This window comes from Caretta caretta, chromosome 8 (genome assembly GCF_965140235.1).
Source record: "Caretta caretta isolate rCarCar2 chromosome 8, rCarCar1.hap1, whole genome shotgun sequence".
NCBI classification, from domain to species: Eukaryota; Metazoa; Chordata; order Testudines; family Cheloniidae; genus Caretta; species Caretta caretta.
This window is the reverse complement of record NC_134213.1, coordinates 20,206,397-20,227,791: the sequence shown is the minus strand read 5'-3', so window position 1 is coordinate 20,227,791 and position 21,395 is coordinate 20,206,397. Positions and strand designations below refer to the sequence as shown.

General features: G+C 39.5%; 1 protein-coding gene and 1 long non-coding RNA gene across 7 annotated transcripts in view; one reads left to right on the top strand and one right to left on the bottom strand.

The window, feature by feature from the left end:
• The window catches only part of CPEB4 (cytoplasmic polyadenylation element binding protein 4), a 61,415-nt gene extending 48,220 nt beyond the window's left edge, over positions 1-13,195 (top strand). For all 6 annotated transcript variants that reach the window (XM_048861208.2, XM_048861207.2, XM_048861206.2 and 3 more), the window contains 5 exons: positions 3,107-3,196; positions 3,959-4,077; positions 4,746-4,860; positions 5,160-5,341; positions 8,754-13,195. In XM_048861208.2, the coding sequence (XP_048717165.1) occupies positions 3,107-3,196; positions 3,959-4,077; positions 4,746-4,860; positions 5,160-5,341; positions 8,754-8,981 (734 nt within the window). In that variant the 3' untranslated portion in view covers positions 8,982-13,195. The remainder of the gene's footprint in view (positions 1-3,106; positions 3,197-3,958; positions 4,078-4,745; positions 4,861-5,159; positions 5,342-8,753) is intronic.
• LOC125641375 (uncharacterized) overlaps positions 4,837-21,395 on the bottom strand; it is a 20,406-nt gene continuing 3,847 nt past the window's right edge. The window contains exons 2-5 of the long non-coding RNA XR_012669588.1: positions 15,706-15,882; positions 15,420-15,481; positions 6,571-6,680; positions 4,837-4,961 (exon numbers count right to left, since the gene is read on the bottom strand). This is a non-coding gene — a long non-coding RNA (uncharacterized LOC125641375). The remainder of the gene's footprint in view (positions 4,962-6,570; positions 6,681-15,419; positions 15,482-15,705; positions 15,883-21,395) is intronic.

Below are 21,395 nucleotides of genomic sequence, written 5' to 3'. Positions count from 1 at the left end.
CTATCTCTGCCTTACAATGATAAGTGCATAAATAAATACCCACACTATCCTTCTCAAGTGTCTTTTTTTAAAAAAGCTGTTTTATGGGTATTTTTTTTTTTTTTAGTTTTTTTTTTATAAAATTTTATAAACCCCAAACTCTGATTCTTATGTATCTGTTGCTTTGGGAGCCAGATATGTATTTTTTTTAAACATGAAAACATGCCACATTGAACTGGTGTTTGAATATTAAATCACTTGGATCATGTGTTTCAAACTGAAATACAGCTGGAAGATAAGGAATTAAGTTATCCCTCTTCCTCATGAAACCCATGCTCATTTTAAAATACTCTTCTAATGAGCTTCAGAAACTTAAGAGTAGGAGTAATATAACCAGTAGTTCTATTAGGTTTGTACAGTCCCAGCTTGTTCTGGATCTTCATTCAGCTCCTTATGTAAACTTGCTCTACTCAGTGGCAGCTTTTGACAGTGGTTATGTCCAATGGTAGCCTGTCACCCCAGTGGATGGTAAGAACTGAGTCCGGAATCAATGCAGAGGCACTTAATTTTGGTGAGAAGCCAAGAATGTTTGGTGAATTCAACATGAATATTGGGGGGTTGAGGAACACTGCAGTGTTTGTGTAAAGAAACACCCATGATATGCAGCAGCAGTAAGGCCATGTCTACACTACTACTTATGTCTGCAAAACTTGTCGCTCGGGGTGTGAAAAAACCACCCCCCTGAGCAACATAAGTTACGCCAGCATAAGTGGTAGCATGCACAGTGCTATGTCAGCGGGAGAGGCTCTCCTGCCGAAATAGCTACCGCCGCTTGTTGGGAGTGATTAAATTACGTCTATCCGAGAGCTCCCTCCCTTCGGCATAAAGCGGCTACACGAGATCTTACAGTGGCACAGCTGCATTGCTACAGCTGTGCCGCTGTAAACTTGCCAACTGTAGTCCTAGCCTTAGTGTTACAGAGCCCCTCTGACAAAGGAACCCTGTCTTTCATGATGTCAAAGCATGAGAGGGGCTATAGTTGGAGCACAGTGACACCTGCAATCCAGAAAGTTGTTAATCTGTGGATTTTTCTTAACCATAACATTTTAATCTAGACTTGTATTTCAGTCAAAAAGTTATAATATGTTGCACTGTAAATCACTGTGATATGACAGTTTGACAGTCAAACACAAGCTACTTTCACCATGGTTACCATGGTATGTTTTTAGCAATTAAATGGTCAAATTTAATATGACATTTACAATAGAACATTCTTGGGGTATGTGTTCTTTATTCCCAGGTAATGGCTTTAAAAAAAATTTTTTTTAATCTTATGAAACCAGATGGGCATGTGAACAGTTCATTTTGTGAAGGACTAGACTTACCATAGTTGTGTTGCCTTTGTTCAACCTATGCTGAAAGGATAAGTCCATTCCCTCAAGACATGTTCTTGTTGTGTCCTTCTCTCCCCCCATCAATCCCCAGAAAATGAACTAGAATAAGGATCACAATCCATATAGATATGATTTAAATCCACCTCACCACTGAAAAATTTTAAAGTCCTTCTGCTCCCAATTCAGGAGAACACTTAAGCATATACTTTAAAATTAGGCACATGTTTAGGTGCTGTCTAGAACAGAGACCAGTTTTAAGTATGCCTACAAAGTTACAAAGTGGTGGGCTTACTGTGTCTGTGTACATCAGCTAAGGTAACCCTGACACATTTCTATCGCAATATACATTCCTGATGACCCTTGGGCACAAACAAAGAAAACTGTCAATACCGAAGTTTGTCAACTTTTGTTCCACTAGAAATATCATAAAAAAAAAAACCAAAACTTGTGTTGGCCAAATTGAAAAGCACACTTTTCCAGGTTTTAACAATTTAAGATTGGGGCGGGGGGGAACACTTACACTAATTATAAATACATGATACATACTATAATAAAAATAGCTGATGGAAATCAGTCCTGCAGTCACAAGAACTTTCTCCCAGGGTAGGAGAGGCTGGGACTCCTGCAAAGCACTGTTGCTCTGCCCTCTGTGTCTGTCTTCTCTGTACAAAATTGTCAGTGACCAGCCTCCAATGAGGGAAGATTGTTGTAATGTCTTTGAGGGAAGAGAACAATAAAAGAAAAGAAAAAGGGGGGAATCCAAGAAGTTACCTTGTAATTTCTATGGAAAAAATTGCTTAGTGTGATGAAGGATGCATAACAAAACACTGGGAAAACATTTGTTTAGGTATTTTTCATGTATTGTAGCACCTAGGTGCTAATGTAGTCTACTTAAAACTGGCAGATGCCTCTTCAGTAATAGAAAATTTTATCCCTACTTGAGCTTTGTACACAGGTGTTTCTTGTTCAGAAGCTTCTTATTACTAGCAACCATTCTCTTGAGGCGAGAAAATTACCCAAGCTCAAAAAGAACAATGCCATAATTAGTGGAACATTTTTACAGGACTAGCAAATATAAATTATCTTAGCGGAATACTGAAGTGGAAGGAGGATTTGAAATGGGTGCTGGAGTTGCTTCCTGTTACACTACTGTATTTCTTCTCTGCATTCTTTCCTATAGCTATTGTATAACTGCATTCTGCAAGCATTACTGTAAGTTAGTTTGAGGTCAAACTCAGATAATGCGGACAGATGTGGCACAAGCATGTGATGTGAACAAGCTTGACTGGGCCTTGTGATGTTCCCTTTCCTTTTCTCCAAACCGTTTGTGATTGCAAGGCAGATTGGCAGAATTTACTGCTAAGCAGTTAGTCAAGGATTCGGACTTTGAACTCTTTATGTGGGAGAATGCCTGAAGCTAGGATATGGTAGCTATTTAGATTCATTGATTTCATTCCTGTGACTTAGTGGGCTGCAAGCTTTTATTTGTAACCATTAATAAAGAGACAAATCCTTGATCTTTGAACTGTTTTTCTCACTATTCAATGTATGTTCTGACTTGTCATGAAGATTCCCCTTCCCTCAATAAACGCTATCAGCGGTCTGATATTTGTTTATAGGTTAGGAAAAAATATGACCAATTACCTGAAATGAAGATTCTCCAGGGTTTTATGTTCAGTGGGTTTTAACTTCTATTCATGCTCCTTTTTATCCCCCTGTTCCTCATCCCTCAGATGAGATCACGGCTAGCTTTCGTCGCTTTGGTCCTTTGATTGTGGATTGGCCGCACAAGGCGGAAAGCAAATCCTATTTTCCTCCTAAAGGTAACTATCATGATGTTAACATCGTTTTAAGAACTATTGCAGAACCAGTGACTGTATTTTTCAGTGTAAGAATTTGAAGTGTAATTTTCATTATGTAAAAGATCTTCATGTTCACTGCTCCCCCGTACCATGCTGAAAATATCCCCGAAAATCATGATGTAACTCAAATCCTGCAGGATGTTGCAAGTAGGTGGACTGCAGCACAGTGCATGATAATACACATTTAAAATAATTACTCGTACTTCACTTCCGGTCAGACTCCCCTTTCTTTCTCTGTGCCTTCTTCCTCTCATTTCTCTATTCTTTACTCTGCCTGACCTCTTATTTACTACATCATATGTAAAATATTAGACTAGCGCTGTGTAAGGGGAATGCACAGCTAAGCAGCCCAGGGAAGAAATTGTACCTCACATTCACAACTCACCTGTGCTGGCAGGATGGAGGCAAGGCTCTATCTGTTTCCACCTCTTTGCTTGCTTCCTCCCCACCAGTGCGAAAGGGATAGGGAGGAGAGAGTACTGAACACATAGCTCTTATTTTCCCTCCTGCTTTTGGAGGCATGCTGGGCGGCCGCATGGGGGAGCATTTGTGTGTGTTGGGGGGTGTCTTACTGTTTACTCCCTCTTATACTGCAGTGTAATCATGTGGGATCAGCGCATAGTCTGGCCCTAAATAATGACACTAAATATTATAAACTATAAAAAACTAAATCTCTTGGAATCTCATCAGGAATCTTGCAAGTCTTCTTGTTCTCTTACCTAGGATATGCGTTCTTGCTGTTCCAAGATGAAAGCTCTGTACAGGCTCTGATTGATGCATGTATTGAAGAGGATGGAAAACTCTACCTTTGTGTCTCCAGCCCCACTATCAAAGACAAACCGGTGGGTAACATTTTCAAGTACTTTAGAGTTGGTATAAAATAAGTTTATAAATTGTGCACTGCAGATGTCATGCATATTTTCTGACTTCAGTGAAACAGATTAATGTCCAAAGAGGATGGTACGGTTATGCATTATGTACTAATACTACAGTAACTATGGGCCCAATCCAAAGCCTAGTGACTCCCACTCATTTCAGAGGGCTCTGGGTCAAGACCCTCTGTCGGCAGCCATTGTTGCTTAGTAAATAAACTATGCATAGCCTTGCATGCTGGAACTATTGAAATAGTGATTAGCCTGATGTCTACAGTACCGCTTACTCTTTCAGAACACCACAAATAATCATGAATACATGTGTATTTATATAGCATGGTTGGATTGTGATAATGCATCACATTAACAGGAAGAACTTGTATATCTCATACAAGTTAAATAACAAGGTGAAATCTGATCTGCTTAGGTCACCATTAATAGAGCATATTGGCATTAACTCCTAATTGGTAGTTGATGTACAGTTTGAAAGTGAGTTCAAAGTATAGTCATTGATACCATTTTAAAGTTTTTACCATCAGGGAGGCTACATTGTAACTGACAGTTGATATTGCTAAAATACTTACCTCAACTCTTAATCTGAATTAGGAACAGTAAACAAGTTTGTTTTCTGGCCATAGGTTCAGATCAGGCCTTGGAATCTCAGTGATAGTGACTTCGTGATGGATGGTTCGCAGCCTCTTGATCCACGAAAAACTATTTTTGTTGGTGGTGTTCCTCGGCCATTACGAGCAGGTATACTACATGTGTTGCAGCTTTGGCATGTTAATTCTGGCATGTTGTACAATCAGCCTTACTGCTTTGGGAGAACCCTGGGAGTTTTTTCAGCAGGACATCTCGGGAGAAAAAATATATTTTATATTAAACATACAAAACATATATTAGTGTTTGAAAAATGTAAGTATTGCTGATGCTATGTAACTGTAGCTAGAGACAGGAGTACAAATAAACGTGCACATTCGATGCTTAGAATGGAAGAAAGGGGATTTAGAAAATAAAAATCTACCTAACTGTGTTTGTGTTTTCTGCTTTAGTGGAGCTTGCAATGATAATGGACCGGCTGTATGGAGGTGTATGCTACGCTGGAATTGACACAGATCCTGAGCTGAAATACCCAAAAGGAGCTGGGCGGGTTGCATTTTCTAATCAACAAAGTTACATAGCTGCTATCAGTGCCCGCTTTGTTCAGCTGCAGCATGGAGAGATAGATAAACGGGTAAGGGCTAAAGCACATTTTGTTCAGTGTCTTCTCTAGAAATGTGTTGTTTCCATGTAAATATCAGTGTTTCATTGTGAAGATTATAAATGTTACATTCAGACTTACTGCATGCTTAGATTTACATTGTGCCATGTTAGCACAGCCCAGAAAAAGGAGCAGTCACAGCGTATGGTGCGCTGGGAGGTAACCTAGAGGTAAAATACATCCTTGAACTTCCTGGTACAGGGGGGAAGAGATCATGCCAGCTGCCATACCCCTTCACAGGGGTATAGAATACTCCCACTGCTAGGCTGTCTGACTCTGAAGGCTGGGGCAGAGGGATGGACTGAAGCATTCTTGAAAGAGGGAGCAGTTCTTGCTCTTTCCCCACCTCCACTGCGCACCAGCATAAAGGATAGGCAGAATCTGTTGGTGTGTGTGTGCGTGTGGGTGGGTGTACAGTCATAGAGGCCAGGAGGGAGGGGGGTGGTTGTGTGTGTGTATATGTAAATAGTCATAAAGGCCACCAGATCATCTAGTCTGACCTTCTGTATAACTTCGGCCACTAAAACCACCCAGCACCTGCACACTAAACTAAGAAACTGAAATTAGACCAAAACGTTACAGCCCACAGAAGACTAGACTGGTTATGAGGTGCACCAATGCCAGAGGTCCCTGCAATGGTAGGGAATTAAGTGGCATATAGACACACAGTCCTGGCAAGTGACCCACCTGTCGGGGCAAGGCAAAATCCCTCTAAGGTCACTTTGAATCTGATCTGGGGGAAATTCCTTCCTGACCCCACATATGGCAATCAGTTATATCTTGAACATGTGAGCTAGAACCAGCTAGCCAAGCACCTGGGAGAGACTCTGCTCGGTGCCACCTCGGAGCACTGGCCTATCTCCTCCAGTGTCCCATCTCCAACGGTGACCATCTCTGATGCTTCAGAGGAAGGAGAACCAAAAAAAAAAAAAAAAATCACCCTACCCAACAGCAAAAATACATTGGGGGAGAAAAATCCCTTCCTGACCCCAGTAGGTGACTGCTAAGGCAGGAAATTTGGGGAATGTTCCCAAAAGAGCATCATAGGAGTGCATTGTACAGCATACTGTAAGTATTCTGGTATAGCCTCATAACAACTCTCCCCACCTGCCTTAGCGGTTTCAGTATTTTGTCATGTCAAGTTAACTTTTTAAAGAAGAGACAATTAAAGAAGGAGCACAGTTGTCCTCACTCTAATGTACCTGAAATTAGTGTGCCAGTTGTATCAGGACTGTGTGCACCTCTGCCTGTTGTGTCTGCTTCACATGTAAGAAACCCAGTTTGGTCATCTGAAAGGCTTCAGTGTTCTGGACTATAAATGAAACAGGCTTTCAGGTCATTATTGCTACTCTTTGCTCCATTAAGTGCTACATTTCAGGTTTTTCTTTCTGCAATTGTGTAGTCTCTCATTTTCTCTTCGAAAAACTTTCCCTAAAACTCCAGCAGTCTCTCACTACCATTGGATGACAGAACTGCTCTTATAATTTTACTTGCACTCTGGGCTCAAAGTCTGGGCAGACAGGTGATAGGTAGTCTTTCAGTGATTTGAGCATGGCACTGGGAATCAGGAACTCCTTTGCCCTAATCTTAGCTCTGATATGGATTCCTTCTGTGGTTTTGAACAAGTCACTTAAGGCCCAGTTGTTCAACTTCTGCTGCATAAGTGAGCATGTGGGTGAATAGTCCCACTGAAGCCAGTAGGACTGTTCATCTAGTAAGTCCTTGCTATTATGAGTAAGGATTGTACAATCAGGTCTATCACCTCTGCCTCGGTTTCTCCATTTGTGATTAAAAAGAAATGGGGGGGGGATGACGGTAGATGCTGGGAGGATTCATTGGAAGAACACTTTGAATGTGCTAATGGTAAAAAAATACTGAATGTTATTGTTACTAAATAAAACTAAACACTGCTAGACTTCAGAGATCAGTATCAAAACATTCATATTCTTCTAGATATAGAGTACTGAGTTACACTGATTGCATATTTATGACCATCTCTTGGAACCTGGAAAGGTTCTCCCCATTACTCCTTCTCTTAAGAAAAAGGAAGCTACAGAGTGTCAATAGGATTTTCTTCCTCAGCTTTCTGTGTTGAACAATGAGGGTGGCAAGAATATAGTTGACATCAGTTCACGTCCTCCCTTCACATTTTCAAAAGGGAGCTTGTTGTCTCTGTGCTCACTTTTACTACTTTCTCAAAATAAAACTGGCAGTTCTTCTGGCTAGTCAGATATAGATTAAATTCTCAGTGGTGACTGGCTTCCTTTGGATGCAGGTGAGAGGAGGAACCACAATGGAGCTGGATGCAGCTCCCTGAATCTGGGGTCTATTCTATCTTGGCCCAATTCCCAGTGTACTTTAGAGCAGTCTCTCTATGCTCCAGAAAATATGCCAGCTGGTGGGTCCACATTGGGTCGTCTTTAGCTGGGAATTGCAAGAGTGTAGCGTGCTCTGACCATGCTCCTTTCCCTACCCCTCCTTGTTTCCTACATAGGGATTGGCATGGGAACTACATGTACAATAGTCAGAACTCTTCCATACCAAGAAAATCCTTAGCTAGGAAGATCTGTGTGCTTTTGGGCTTTTTTCTTGTGCCAGAGTGGCACATAGGGGCTAGATTACTGCTCAGAATCTTGTCCTGAATGTCAGTTGGTATAGTTATATTGTTTAATCTATCCTGTTCAAGTCTTACTATTAGTAAACAAGTAGATCAGTTACATCTCCTACTGCTGACTGGACTAAGTTGAAGTACTAGAGGAAGATGAAACAAACTAAGTGTAGCATCATTTGTTAAAGGTGTGAATGAAATTCGCAAATAAGTGGAAATATGGACTTTGGACTTTTCAAATGTTGGAGTGCTTAAGCTGCAATTTTAATGTGTAAATTTACATTCCTGGCTGAAAGGGAATTTTGTGAATAATAATGCCTGTAACTATATTTAAAATAGATCCCCAGCATCCTCCTTTGATTTTAATATGAACCTGTTCACACAAGTTCTGGAACGAAACTGATTGATTCACCCTTGTGCTGACAGCTGCTTGTTCAGCATTGATTTTCAGCAGCTAGTGGCTTTCTTAAACTGACTCTGAACCAAAAACAAAAAAGCACAAACTACTGAATCCTGAACAAATGTAAAAAGGGGGCAGGATTGTTCTTTCAACAAACAAAACAAAGAACCTATATTTATTTTTTGTCAGTCTTTGACGCCTGCAATGAGAACGGAAAGGACGTGTGTGTGTGTGTGTGTGCACGCGCGCAGTACTGACGACTACAGAACCTTGATTAGGGCATCAGGGTCCTGCCACAGTATAAATAATAGCATACATTGGGAGTATCAACTGCACAGTTACTAAGTATTGTAAACTTTCTTGTGTTTTGAATGCAGGTGGAAGTTAAGCCATATGTCTTGGATGATCAGCTGTGTGATGAATGTCAGGGGGCCCGTTGTGGTGGAAAATTTGCTCCATTTTTCTGTGCTAATGTTACCTGTCTGCAGTATTACTGTGAATATTGCTGGGCTGCTATCCATTCACGCGCTGGCAGGGAATTCCACAAGCCCCTGGTGAAGGAGGGAGGAGATCGCCCAAGACATATTTCATTCCGCTGGAACTAAAAGATTACTGCAGTGCTCATATGCAGGCCTCAAAATAAGTGCACTCTTCTGTTATCCTGATCCCCTCCCCGCCATCCCCCTTATTCAAGATAGCATGTCCTTTTGTAGTAGTCTGTAATTTAACAATAGTATAATGAAAGAATGACCTATAATATGGGTATTTTGTAGAATCTTGTCATTGAAAACTGTATTGGGAACTCCTTTTCGTATTGGTAACATGTTGCATGTAAGTTACATCCTCTTGTCCTTGGTATCAAGAGGACACTTACTTCATGCAACATTTTCATAGAGGAGAGAGTCTATGAATCTTAAGAAAAGAGAAATGAAATAGAGTATTTTGTTTTTTTAATTAAATTATTGTTAATAAAAAACATAAGAATACTTTTATTAAAATAACCATGCAACAATAACACTATCAGTCTGTTCTGACACTCCCCTCCTTCGCCCCGCCAAGGGAAGCCTGTTTTTTTGCCTTTTCTTACCGTTAAATTTTACAGCAATGAAAGAAGCTAGTAACTGCCTAGGAAAGAGCATGTTTAAAGCAACAAAAAATGCATGAGCAAGGTTGAAGCAGCATTATAACAATTATTTTTACTTACGTTAAGGGTTTTGAGGCTGAATTTTTAGCACAGGATATATTTCACCATGTCTCTGACTTTCAACCACATCCAAAGTACTAATCAGCTAGGCAGAGCTTAGTATATTTTTATCAAAACAATTACCTTTTAAAGGTTCCCAAATATAAAAGTTGGGTAACATTACTACTGAGTGGAGTGGTGGGGCGGGAGTGCACTTATTACTTTTCATTAAAAAGAGAGAGAACTCAATTGTCTGGTTACTGCCCTAGAAATTCTACCAAAGCTAGAGTAATAACAACTAGTAAACTGGCATTTCCTCTCCTTAAGGACAAATGTATAGATTTTATTTTTGATGGTTATATATAACTCTATATCCTAATATACTAACATTCATCAGGGGCCAGCCTTTGCTCTCCATTTTGACATGAAAAATAAGATACCTCAAGGATATCACTGATTTTATCTTAAGTTCTGGTGTTCCACTGTATCACAGACTAAAAATTGGCTGCTAATTGGTTTTACTCTTGGATGTAAAGTCAGTTTTAATATCCTCTAACTTAGCTAGCTATAAGGTAGAAAGCATAAATAGGACAAAGCTAAGTAGTCTCTAAGTCTGTTTTGCACTGTTTGCTGAACTAATAAGTGTGTAAATCTGTGCAAAGAGGCATATGCCTATCTTACTCTTCCTGCAGAGAGAATCCTAACTAAGAATCCTTTTCTTCAGAACTTCGCATGGGGAAATAAAGAATTACAGGTGTCTGAAGTGCCAACTTTGCTAAGTTAATGCATGCTTTATTATAAATAAACTCCAGCTTGAGAAGCATTAACACAATACATGGTAGATAACTGAATGCTTAAGGGTGAGGTGGGGGTTTTGTTTGAAATAGTCTCTTGATGCACTAGAAGGGGCATCAACTTCCAAACTTGATTTTAACTAATGCCCTGGTCAACTTTTAAAATGATTGTGTAGAAGTGTGCAAAACAAACCAATCCAATGGCAATCTTCTAAACTGTCTGACTGGCATGGTACCATCCTAGATTCTCTCAAACCAAAGATTTGCCTCAGCGCTGCAGAAAACTTCTACTCTGTGAGCCCCCTAACCCTCAAGATTATCTTTATGAGAAGCAGTTTTTATTTTCAATACAGGCTTTAATGAACTATACCTTATTAAGTTCCAAAGGTCAAAATGGAGACATTTGCTGTCTACTAGTCAAGTAAAGAAAGGGAGCTGCTTTTAATGAAATCCCTGAAAATATTGACAACAGTAATGCAAATGGAGAGTGCTCTTGTGTAGATTGTCAGGGACTTTTTTTCTCTGAAGTCCATAATAATTATAGTTGGAATGTTCCTTTTAATTTTTTTAATGCTTGTTAGGTGGCTTGGGGTGTGATATTGTGCCGATCCTACCCAGTAAATAGGTGAGATGGGTTAACATTACAAGAAATAACACTGTTTGAGAACTAGCTTTGAATAATAATTTTCCCTTTGTACATGACCTGCTGAATTTCGGTACAGTGTTTTTGTAGCTAACTTATTTTGTCATGCACATAATGTATATTTGTTATGCACTACTTTTGTATATCTTGTTTTTCCAACAGTGAGCATTTTTAGGCACACTTTTCACTGACGGGATATCTCTTTATGCAATACCTCAATTTTTCATATTGCAAAGAGTAGCTTTTTGTACTTTTATTACTGAGAGATCTTCATATACTTCATTTTTTAATATAAATAATTTTAATAAATTTTATTTTCTTATATTCTGCTTTTTATACATTTCAGTGCTCTGCATACATTTTGAATTATGGATGTTGTGCACTGGCAATGCTATTTTAGAATCTGCAGAGAAAAGAAAGCATGTTGCTTAAACATCTTAGCCCAGCACCATGTATTTGGTGTACATATAATTTAAGAAATAGTATATGTAAAGTTGAGAATTAAAGAAGAAAAAAAGCATGAAAGTGACAAATGACAGTCTTTAGACCCTCAAAAATTAAATGCATAAGTGTAGTGTAGAAATTTAAAAGTAAAGTAACATCAAAATTGTCTACCGCTTCTTACTAAGTTTTTAAAAATTATACACAAATGCAGATGTTTTTGGTGAATGTTTAGCCATTTTTAATATTAATAACAAATTGATGTTAGGTGTTTGATGCAGAAAGGTGTCTGCTCTTTTAAATTATATTTAAAGAAATAAAAGCAAGCCTGCTATGTGGCAGGCATGTAATGTTAGTATGCATGACTAATGTAAGAAACTGTTATTCTACTAATATTCACTTGTGATTGTGTGACAAGCGTGTTTACAGATTATTTGGTTACACTTCAATTTACAGGGCATAAACAATTACATATATTACTCTGTACTTAGATAGTGATTACATGTCCTTTTGATTACATGGGATTTGTAGTTGGAGTTACCATGTCACTCCAAACATAGTTAACATGCAATTAGCTTACAAATCTTCGGGTATCACTTCAGTTTGCAAAAGGGTTAAGCCTGTAGTTCTATCACGCTAGCATGGCACTGGCCATGTATTTACAATGTAGTTACAGAGTAATTACATGGTTATTTTTGCAGTGTAAAATAAAGTGTTTCTGATTACTTTATATGTAAAGGACCCCCCACTGCCCCATGCTTTTTGGTATAGTATATACTTCTCCATACACAGACCTCTGCAGAATGCAAATTTAAAACTTGCAGTGAATGAATCTAGCGTTTTATAAGGATGCTGTTGGAAAGACTTGATAATTCACCCCTTTTGTTTTTGAAGAGTTAAAACCTTCTGTTAAAAGGTGATTTAAAACTTGAATGTGATGAATTGTGGCAAGTTAACTTCAAGTTATGTGCAATACTTATTTCAGACTTCTGGAAGATCTTTGCAGTGTAATTCTTTGTTTTTAATTGCAGACATTTAAAAATGTCATTTTCTACTGTTCTAGTAAATCCTCTTTCTTGCTGGTGTTTCTAAAGAAAAGAATCAGAAATCAATCTTTCTACTAATGTAAATTTGAGATTATTTTTAAAAAAAGGAATAAAAGAGGTTTGGTCATTTGCTTTATTTTATTATCTTATTTTAAAGCTACTGTGATTGATAGCATTGTAAGAATTGGGACAATATTGTATTCAACTGTTTTATTTTTTATATTTTTAAATTTTAAAGTATAATTAGTTTTTATAATTTTCATCAGATTTTTTTGTTATATTTTTTGGACGTGAAACTTTTAGCAAGTGGGTGTCTAGTTTTTACTAATCCCTAATATGTTTTCCCCCCAATGTATTGCTCATATTATCAGAAGGAAAAGTTATTTAAGTATGTCAGTTAATTGTACTACTTGGCTGAATTTCCATATAGTTTTTACTGTGTATGGGGAGGTTGTAGTATTTATTATAGCATTTTAAATAAGGGTAATTCATTTTTTATTAAAGTAATTTTCACATTTAAGTTCATATTTTTGTATGTTCTACTCTAAGTTATATAACACAAGTTACTTTTTTTAAAGAGTTCATTTGTTGAAGTGCTAGTGGAAAATTAATGTTATTAAATAGTTTGCAAATGACTATTTATACCAGTATGCATATAATTTTTAAATATTTGTAATGTGAGATGTTGAATGAATAAAACTTTTAATTCAAATTTCTTCTTAACCTTTTTATTTTAAAACACTAAAAGCAGCAGCCATTTGTGGAAACACTGTTTTACTGTTCGGCTGGTTGAAGCCCTGTAGGGCCTGGAATGTGATTTTGATGGAGTGCACAATGTGCTACATCCTTAGGGCCAAATCCTGCAGTCCCTACTCAAGTCAAAACTTCTGTGGACTTAGAGATTGATGCTAACGGGTGGTAAAAACTGCTGGTGCCCTCAGTAAAATCAGCATGAGTAGAGGCTGCTCAATACTACAGAATCAAGCCCATAAATTGGGAGCATTGCGTGAGGAGGACTGCAGGTGTTAGCCATTTTGGATCAGGTTTTCCTCTACAGTGTGCTTTGAGAACAGTCTTGAGAGCTGAATACTGGTTATATTTTGTGAATTCAGTGCTTGTGGAGGTCTGAGATCACTGTCTGGAATTTCATGTGACTTTGCAGTGACCCTCAAGCAGACTCAGCACCTCAGTGTCTATTTTTATTTGTGCAGTCTTCAGCATGTCAACCAGGCCAAAGAGTAGTAGCCAAATGTTCAGTCTCCTGCTTCCACTTGCTGCCCTTCTGCTAGTAATTAACAGGGACAAAGACAAGCCCAGGACAAAGCAGAAATAATGGAATGTTGGCTGAGAATTAAACCTAACTGGGCAGGCAACACATCTAATGAGGAGAACAGCCCCGAGCCATTGGCAGTGCAGAGCCTCAGACCGTGCGAACCATGTCAAAAAGGCTTGGCCAAATCTGGGCTAGAGCCAAGCATGGAATGGACAGACAAAGGCCCTTGTAGATTAACCTCTACCCCTAACACACTTTGAAGCTTCTGAGGGGGGAAAAGACTAAAGATTTTTATAAACAAGTCTGTTAAGGGGCTTTACAGTGGAGACTGTTTAACACGAAGGGCTTGTCTCCACTTACCGGTGGATCAACGCTGTGGCGATCGATCTGCCAGGGGTCGATTTAGCAGGTCTAGTGAAGACCCGCTAAATTGACTGCAGATCGCTCTCCAATTTACTCGGGTACTCCACCGGAATGAGAAGAGTGTCTCCTGTCGACAGAGTAGTGTGGACCCCACAATAAGGCGATCTAAGCTATGTCGACTTGAGTTACGCTACTAAAGTAACTCAAATTGCATAGCTTAGATCGACTTTCCCCCCATAATGTAGACCTGTGTTAAAATTTAGACATGTAGGGCTGTAGCTTCTGCTATCTCTCTCTCACAAGGAGCTTCACAAGGGATTTTAATTGGCACCACTTCAGCACTCTGGATCCCCCAAATAGCTTAAGCATTCTCACTGTGCTAAGAATATCCAAACTGTAGAGAATCTGAATTGTCCGGTAAGGAAGTTGCTTTCCACCTGGTGGAACCATGCTTTGGAATCTGTGTGCATGCCTCCCAAGAAAATACAGAAACTCCCCAAAATAGTACAGAATATTTTGCCAGTGAAAGACTCAAATCCATGCCTTTTGTGATAGCTCTGTTCCCCACAATCCTACTCTCTGCATGTAAATCAGCTGCTCATCTGAGCAATTAATTTCCTATACCATGACGTAGGTACATAGGTTTCAATTTAAGAGGATCTGTCCTGCCAAGTGCTGAGCGTCTTATATGAGGTGCTGGGCAACTTTCATTGGCGGTTGAGGCTGCTCAACGCCCTGCAGGATTGAGGTCTACTCACATTGGCTTCAGAAGATGTGTACATAAGGAAAAGTTAATGCTTTTAAGCAATGTCCTGTTTAAACAAAGTTTTCATTAATAGACTTAATACTGAGAGTCCCTCGACTAACTAACTAGCTTGTCACCCATCCCCTCAAAACAGATATTTTAAAGACAATGGTCAGCAGTCTAATTGGGTCATAAGCACAAATTTACAGAAAAATGTGAATGTCTCCTTAGTAATTAATTCCTCATTACAGCATTTTGTGCCAGCCAAATAGTCCCAGACAGCATCAACTGTTCTCTGGCATGTGACGTGCCTCTTTACATAAGTATTAATTATAGCTCCTTTCCTTCTGTTGCTGTTTTGTTCTGGATTAGAGGTGGTTTGACGTACCAAAAAAAAAAAATTGTTCGCACACCTGCCTAACACCCACTTTCAAGAGAAAACAATCTTTTAGAAAATGGGGGGGGGGGGGTGCGGGGGAAGGAAGGGGAATGCTTTATCTGCAAGTGATTAAAAAAAAAAAAAAAAGTATCATGAACATAAAGGAAGCTTAGTACCTGAATGTGGATTTCTGGTATCTTCTGATGCTGTATCAATAGTCTTCCTGCCCAAATAGTGCCTGATTCATAGGAATTCATGTGGAAAAGCATTAGCAAAAAGTTATTTACTAGAATGGAAACACTGACCTAACTGACTTTGGGGGGGCGGGGGACTGGGTGTATATTTTAGTTGTGATGTTAATAAACTGTCTTTAGCTCCTTCCATCTGAGCATCTCAAATTACTTTATAAACTTAATGAACTAAACCTCATGGCACTCAGGTGTGGTACATACGCACTATTACCTCTATTATAAGGAAGCTGGCACAATGAGTTGAAGTGACTGCCCAAAGGTCATACACGTTGCAAAATGAAAGTTGTTGCTTTTGCTGGTGTGTGCGGCTGTTGCTGAAGTTGACTTGCTTAGAAGCAGCTTTCTAGGGAAGCAGATTTATCAAGGTCCTTTTGAAACTGATTCTGTCCTGAAACAATTAAAATGAAATATCACGGGCAGGCATTAGAAGGTGGAGATGCACGTGATAGGTAGAACTCCAACACCACCTCAGCACATAAATCTTTGGTAAGTATTTTCCTTTGCACAAACTGTTCATTGAACACAACAATAAATCACAATTTTCTCTGGGATACCACATTCACTCACTGAGCTGATATTTTTCCACATCAGTTGAGAGAGATTCATTTTGGAGGGGAAGACAAACCTATAGTGTAGATTTTCATCAAATGGTTTACTTTAAAAAGGCTCTTTTTGCTGCCAGACTGATTGCTCAGAAGAAACTGTTTGTTTAGCAAATGTCTATTATGATTCTTCAACTCATATTTATTCAGTGCTATGAAAGCCTGCTCAGACCATAGTCCAAAAAGCACACTTCTTCCCTAATGGAAATCAAGACAAATAACATTAGAAAGGACAGATGAGGGAAAAACACTGACATCTCTTCCAATGTGTAAAATAAGATGATTGTGTGTGTGTGAGATATATAAGGCAAAAAAGCAGTCTCTAGGGTAAGAATATACATGCAGCTGTCTTCAGTTGTATAAATTTAATTTGAAAAAAGACTGACTTGATTATTTAAATAGATTGCATCCTAAATCCCCATTTAGAGGTGGTTCTGGAGAGAATCTAACTGAAACTAAACACTCTTTCATGCTGTCAAATATCACCTGCTTTCAAGGCAAATTGTAGCTTATGTACCTATTTTTGCTTGGAACGGGAAGTCCTCTGGATTCTAAAGATTTCATTTTTTTTTTTAAATCCATCACTGAGGAGATAGAGAAACCCCAGTACCCACCATGGCTATGGAACGGATGACAATTTTGTGCTCCCCTGCTGGCTTTATGGTAGAATTCTTCTAAGATGCAGGCCTAAATTTATGATACTGGTTCAAATATGTTTCAGAGTAACAGCGTATTAGTTTGTATTCGCAAAAAGAAAAGGACTTGTGGCACCTTAGAGACTAACCAATTTATTTGAGCATAAGCTTTCGTGAGCCACAGCTCATGCTCAAATAAATTGGTTAGTCTCTAAGGTGCCACAAGTACTCCTTTTCTTTTTGGTTCAAATATGTTAACGTAAGAGGGCAAACTTCCAGGGGGCCACTTTAGCTCTCTCTGTAGACCATGAAAATAGATCTGTTTTTTTTTTCTGACAAAACACAGGTTGATTTTTTTTTTTTAAAGTTATTTCAGTGGTCGTGAAAGATACTGGCTTGATAAACTGTGAGATGGAAGTCCTCTGGCCACAGAGTAGATCCAGAATAACACAGCTAGTGGGTGTATAAACAACATGTCTAAGGGCTGCCCTGGAGGGACAACCTCTAAGGGTATATCAGGCTTCATGCCTATTTAATGGCTGGAGTTTTAGTTGGAACTGTTAACAAGGGAGCCATTGTGGTGGTGGCTTTGTGAAGTGTATACCCCTCCATTTGGAAATGGAGTGAGACTATCCACTCACTTCGCATGCGATCATTACAAATTATCAGAGTAACTATTTTTGGTAACAACTGACTACCTGAGATTTGAATGGGTATCCATGAACTGAAAGGCTTCATGTTTCATTACCAGTTCCTTAAACCATCCAGTCCACATTTGCTAGATGGTCTCTAATACCGATCTATTCATTGTCAGAACTTTGTGAACATGCATTTTTCCTTTTGCATTAAAATTCTATGAATTTTGTTGCTGCAGTGTTCCCTTCTTAGACTTTGATATAAATAAAAATCTGTCACTGGGCATTTCCACATTGTGGAATGGGTCAGATTACTTTTCATGCGGAGTTATGCGTGAAGAATGGTGAAACGATTTAGATGGCAGAATGGTATTGTCAGTATATACAGAACTGTGGCTGTTCACACAGTGTGTCACATTAACTGTGATGTAGTTTTGTCATCTCTGAAGGGTATGAATTCACACACATTGTAATGCATTTAAAAGTTGTCCCATTCCAAGACAGTTTTCAAATGTTCACTTAATCCAAATCATCCCAATCTGCTGCTGAGTCATATAAACTAATTTGCTCTGAGATATATACCCTGTTATGCAGGTGAAATAATTAAGACTCTGATTTAAAAGCACCCTTATTCAGGACAGTACTTAATTTTAAGCATGTGCTTAAGTGCTGTCCTGTAGATGAATATGTGCATATGCTTTTAAGTGCTTTCTTGGATTGGGGCCTAAAAATGTCCTTTTATTGGATTTATATTTGAAACTCAAATTTTAGTTTTGCAGTGCTCACTGTATATGTGGCACTTATAGGAGTGTTCATAATATAAGCAGCATAGAATTGCCCCCAGCTTTGCTTCAGCAGGACCAGCTGTTCACAGGCAGATGCTGCTCTGTACACATTGGCGGAATCAACTCCGTTCTCTAATCAATAGCAAGAAAATTTGCTCAAAGGTCAGTTTTTCAGGGGGTTGTCTTTTTGACTCGATGTTGACAGCAGAACAAAGCGGCGATTGCTATAATTTTCTTTGCAGAGAAAGCTCCCAAGACAGATGCTCCACTCTGTTCTCTTTTGGCACCATCCTTATGTCATCTGAGACATATGTGACTGTAAGGATTGAAACAGTACTGCGAAGATCTTTCATGGTTAAACAAGGCAGATGGGGTGCTGAGGAACAAGTGTACTCACTGATATTTATTACTGTACTCAAATGGAATCATCTCACACATCCAGTCTGACGTATAGAACCTGTGCCATCAATACTACATTAGCCAGCAGCCAAATCTTGGGCTGTGATCATGTTAGATCGCACAAGCTAAGAAACCTCAGACTTTCGGTACTTGAACAGAAGGCCCTGGAAAACCTAGTATACTGCCAAATGTATTGCTGGTGATTTAGCGATTCACATTCTGAATCTATACCCAAGCACTGTCCCCAGCATAGTGTTAAGAAGAGCAGTGCAGTGTTGTACCTCGTGTAAAAATTAATTTTACCACTTGTGAGGTCACTGAAGATCTCATCACATTTTTTCCAAGACAAACAGTAATAAAACTTAGCATTCCAGCCCCCCTAGATGTAAATGGGGGAAAAGCATCATTATTCTCACTTTGGAAATTAGGAAACTAAAGCAGAGAGAGGTTAAATGCTAGTAATTTATCCAAGGTGTCTCAAAGTCTATGACAAAACTGGGAACAGAACTGTAGTCCTGTCTCTGTCTTCTACTCTAACTAATAGACCACAACTACCTCTCTAAAACTGTTAATCCTGGTGCCCTAGATCAGTGTTTCTTAATGACTGGGACGTGGACCCTGAGAGCTCCCTGACAGTTTAGGAAGGCAGCAAGCTGGTTCCTGGTATCAAAAACTTTGAGAAACACTGCCTTAGATATTTTCAGTTTTGGTGATCAGTTTGTCTATCTAAATTCCCCTGCGGTTTCACTTGACTTTGGTATGCTTCACTTGTTATATTATAGGCAGGCTTGGCAGAATTTGATTTTTTTAAAATAATTCCAATGGATAATACCAATGTTTATTTGTAAGCATTTTTCCAATTTTTATTGATTTAAATTTCCACAGTTGTGAAAAATGTATGGAGGGCTGGACAGTTATTTAATGACAGTAGACACTGATTCAAAAAGTGAAAGCTTTATAACTATTAAAACACAAACTGTCAACATCACATGACAAAATATACAAAGTAAATAAATAGCCTTAAATCAAACTAAGTTTTCAAGCAGCATTTGTTTTGCCAATCTGTATGTTTAGATTAGCAATTGGAAATATTTTTTGTCAGTTTGTGTGTGTATGGTGAAATTCACATTTTTCAATAATCTAATCCCTCCAAGCCTACTCATAAACTTCTAAACCAGAGATGTTAAACTTCTTGTGAGGTGAGGGCTGAATTCCAGTTTTGGTTATAGTCCATGGGCCCACTCATTTAATGAGAGATTTGCAAAAAGCTCCAGGGGAGGTTCAGGCTTTTATGTACTAAATAAACTTTGTTGTTTACTATTTGTTCAGTACCTTTCTGTCATGTTCAGCATCACTTAGTGGGAAAATATACCCCTACCTCCCTTAGGCCAACTGCTAGTTCTGCCCTTTGTTTCTCTTCTTTCACTATCATTTCCCCTCTTTCTTTTCTTTTATATCCATTCCTTTTCCTTTCCCACAGCAACTCCTAATTCCCATCCCCTTGGATTCACAGCCGCTCTTTCCCCCGTTCCATGATTGGCACTGAAAGAGGCAAGGCTGAGAATCAGTGTCTGTATTAGGCTGAAGGCCTTGTCTACGCACCCATTTTGTAGCAGCGCAGCTATTTTGGTTAGGGGTGAGATTTTTTTGTTACTGATATAGTTATACCAGTAGCCCACAGTGTGGATGCAGTTTTATTGGTATAAAGGTGCCTCATACTGAAATAGATCATTCCCCGTCCCTTATGGGAATGCTATACCAGTATAAAACGTAACTGCATCTACACTAGGAGTTTATACTGCTTTATCTGGTATAGTTAAAACAGTACAACTTTTGCATGTAGAAAAGAAGTTCGTTCATGCTGTAACAAGATAAACCAGAAAGGGGGGGTGGGTGGGTGGATGTGTGTGTGTGTGTGTTCTCACCTCTCACAACTACTATTTTAGACTGACAACACTGCATGGGTTTACACTTGGTTACAATTTGGAAGGCTTTCTTCACAACCATGTGTGCTAGAAATTTACTTTAAAAAAATGAAAACGCAGATTCTCCAGAATCAGCAACCTTTGGCATGCGGGCTGCCAGGGTAAGCCCCCTGGTTGTCAGAGCCAGTTTGTTTCCTGACCCGTCCTCAGGCTGGGCCGATCGTGAAGCAGGAAGCAGGCGCGGGCCGAGGCATGTGCTGGCCACCACTTCCCGCAGCCCCCATTGGCCTGGTGCGGTGAACTGCAGCCACTGAGAGCCGCAATTGGCCAAACGTGTGGACGAGGCAGGTAAACAAACTAGCCTGGCCCACCAGGGAGCTTACCCTGGTGGGCCACGTGCCAAAGGTTGCCAATCCCTGGTGTATAACGTTATCGTTATTTTTTGTATGTGCCTAGGAGCCCTAGTACTGGACTAGGACCCCATCATGCTAGGGTCCATATAAACATACAGTCCCTGCCCCCCTAACGATCTTCAATCTAAATCTAAGACCAGAGATAGCAGATGGATAGAGAGAACGGGGGATTACAGGGGAACAAATGAGACAATATTGCCTAGGGAGTGAAATCTCCCATCTTTGGAGATTTTTAAGAGCAGGTTAGACCAACACTTGTCAGGGATGGTTTAGATCAGGGGTTCTCAAACTTCATTGCACAGTGACCCCCTTCGGACAAAAAAAACTACTACACAACCCCAGGAGGGGGAACCAAAGTCTGAGCCAGCCCGAGCCCCTGCTGGGTGGGGGCAAAGCTGAAGCCTAAGGGCTTCAGCTCCAGGCACGGTCCCTGAGTCCCAATGCCCAGGGCTGAAGCCCTCAGACTTTTGTCCCAGGCCAGAGCAAGTCTAGGCCAGCCCTAGTGAC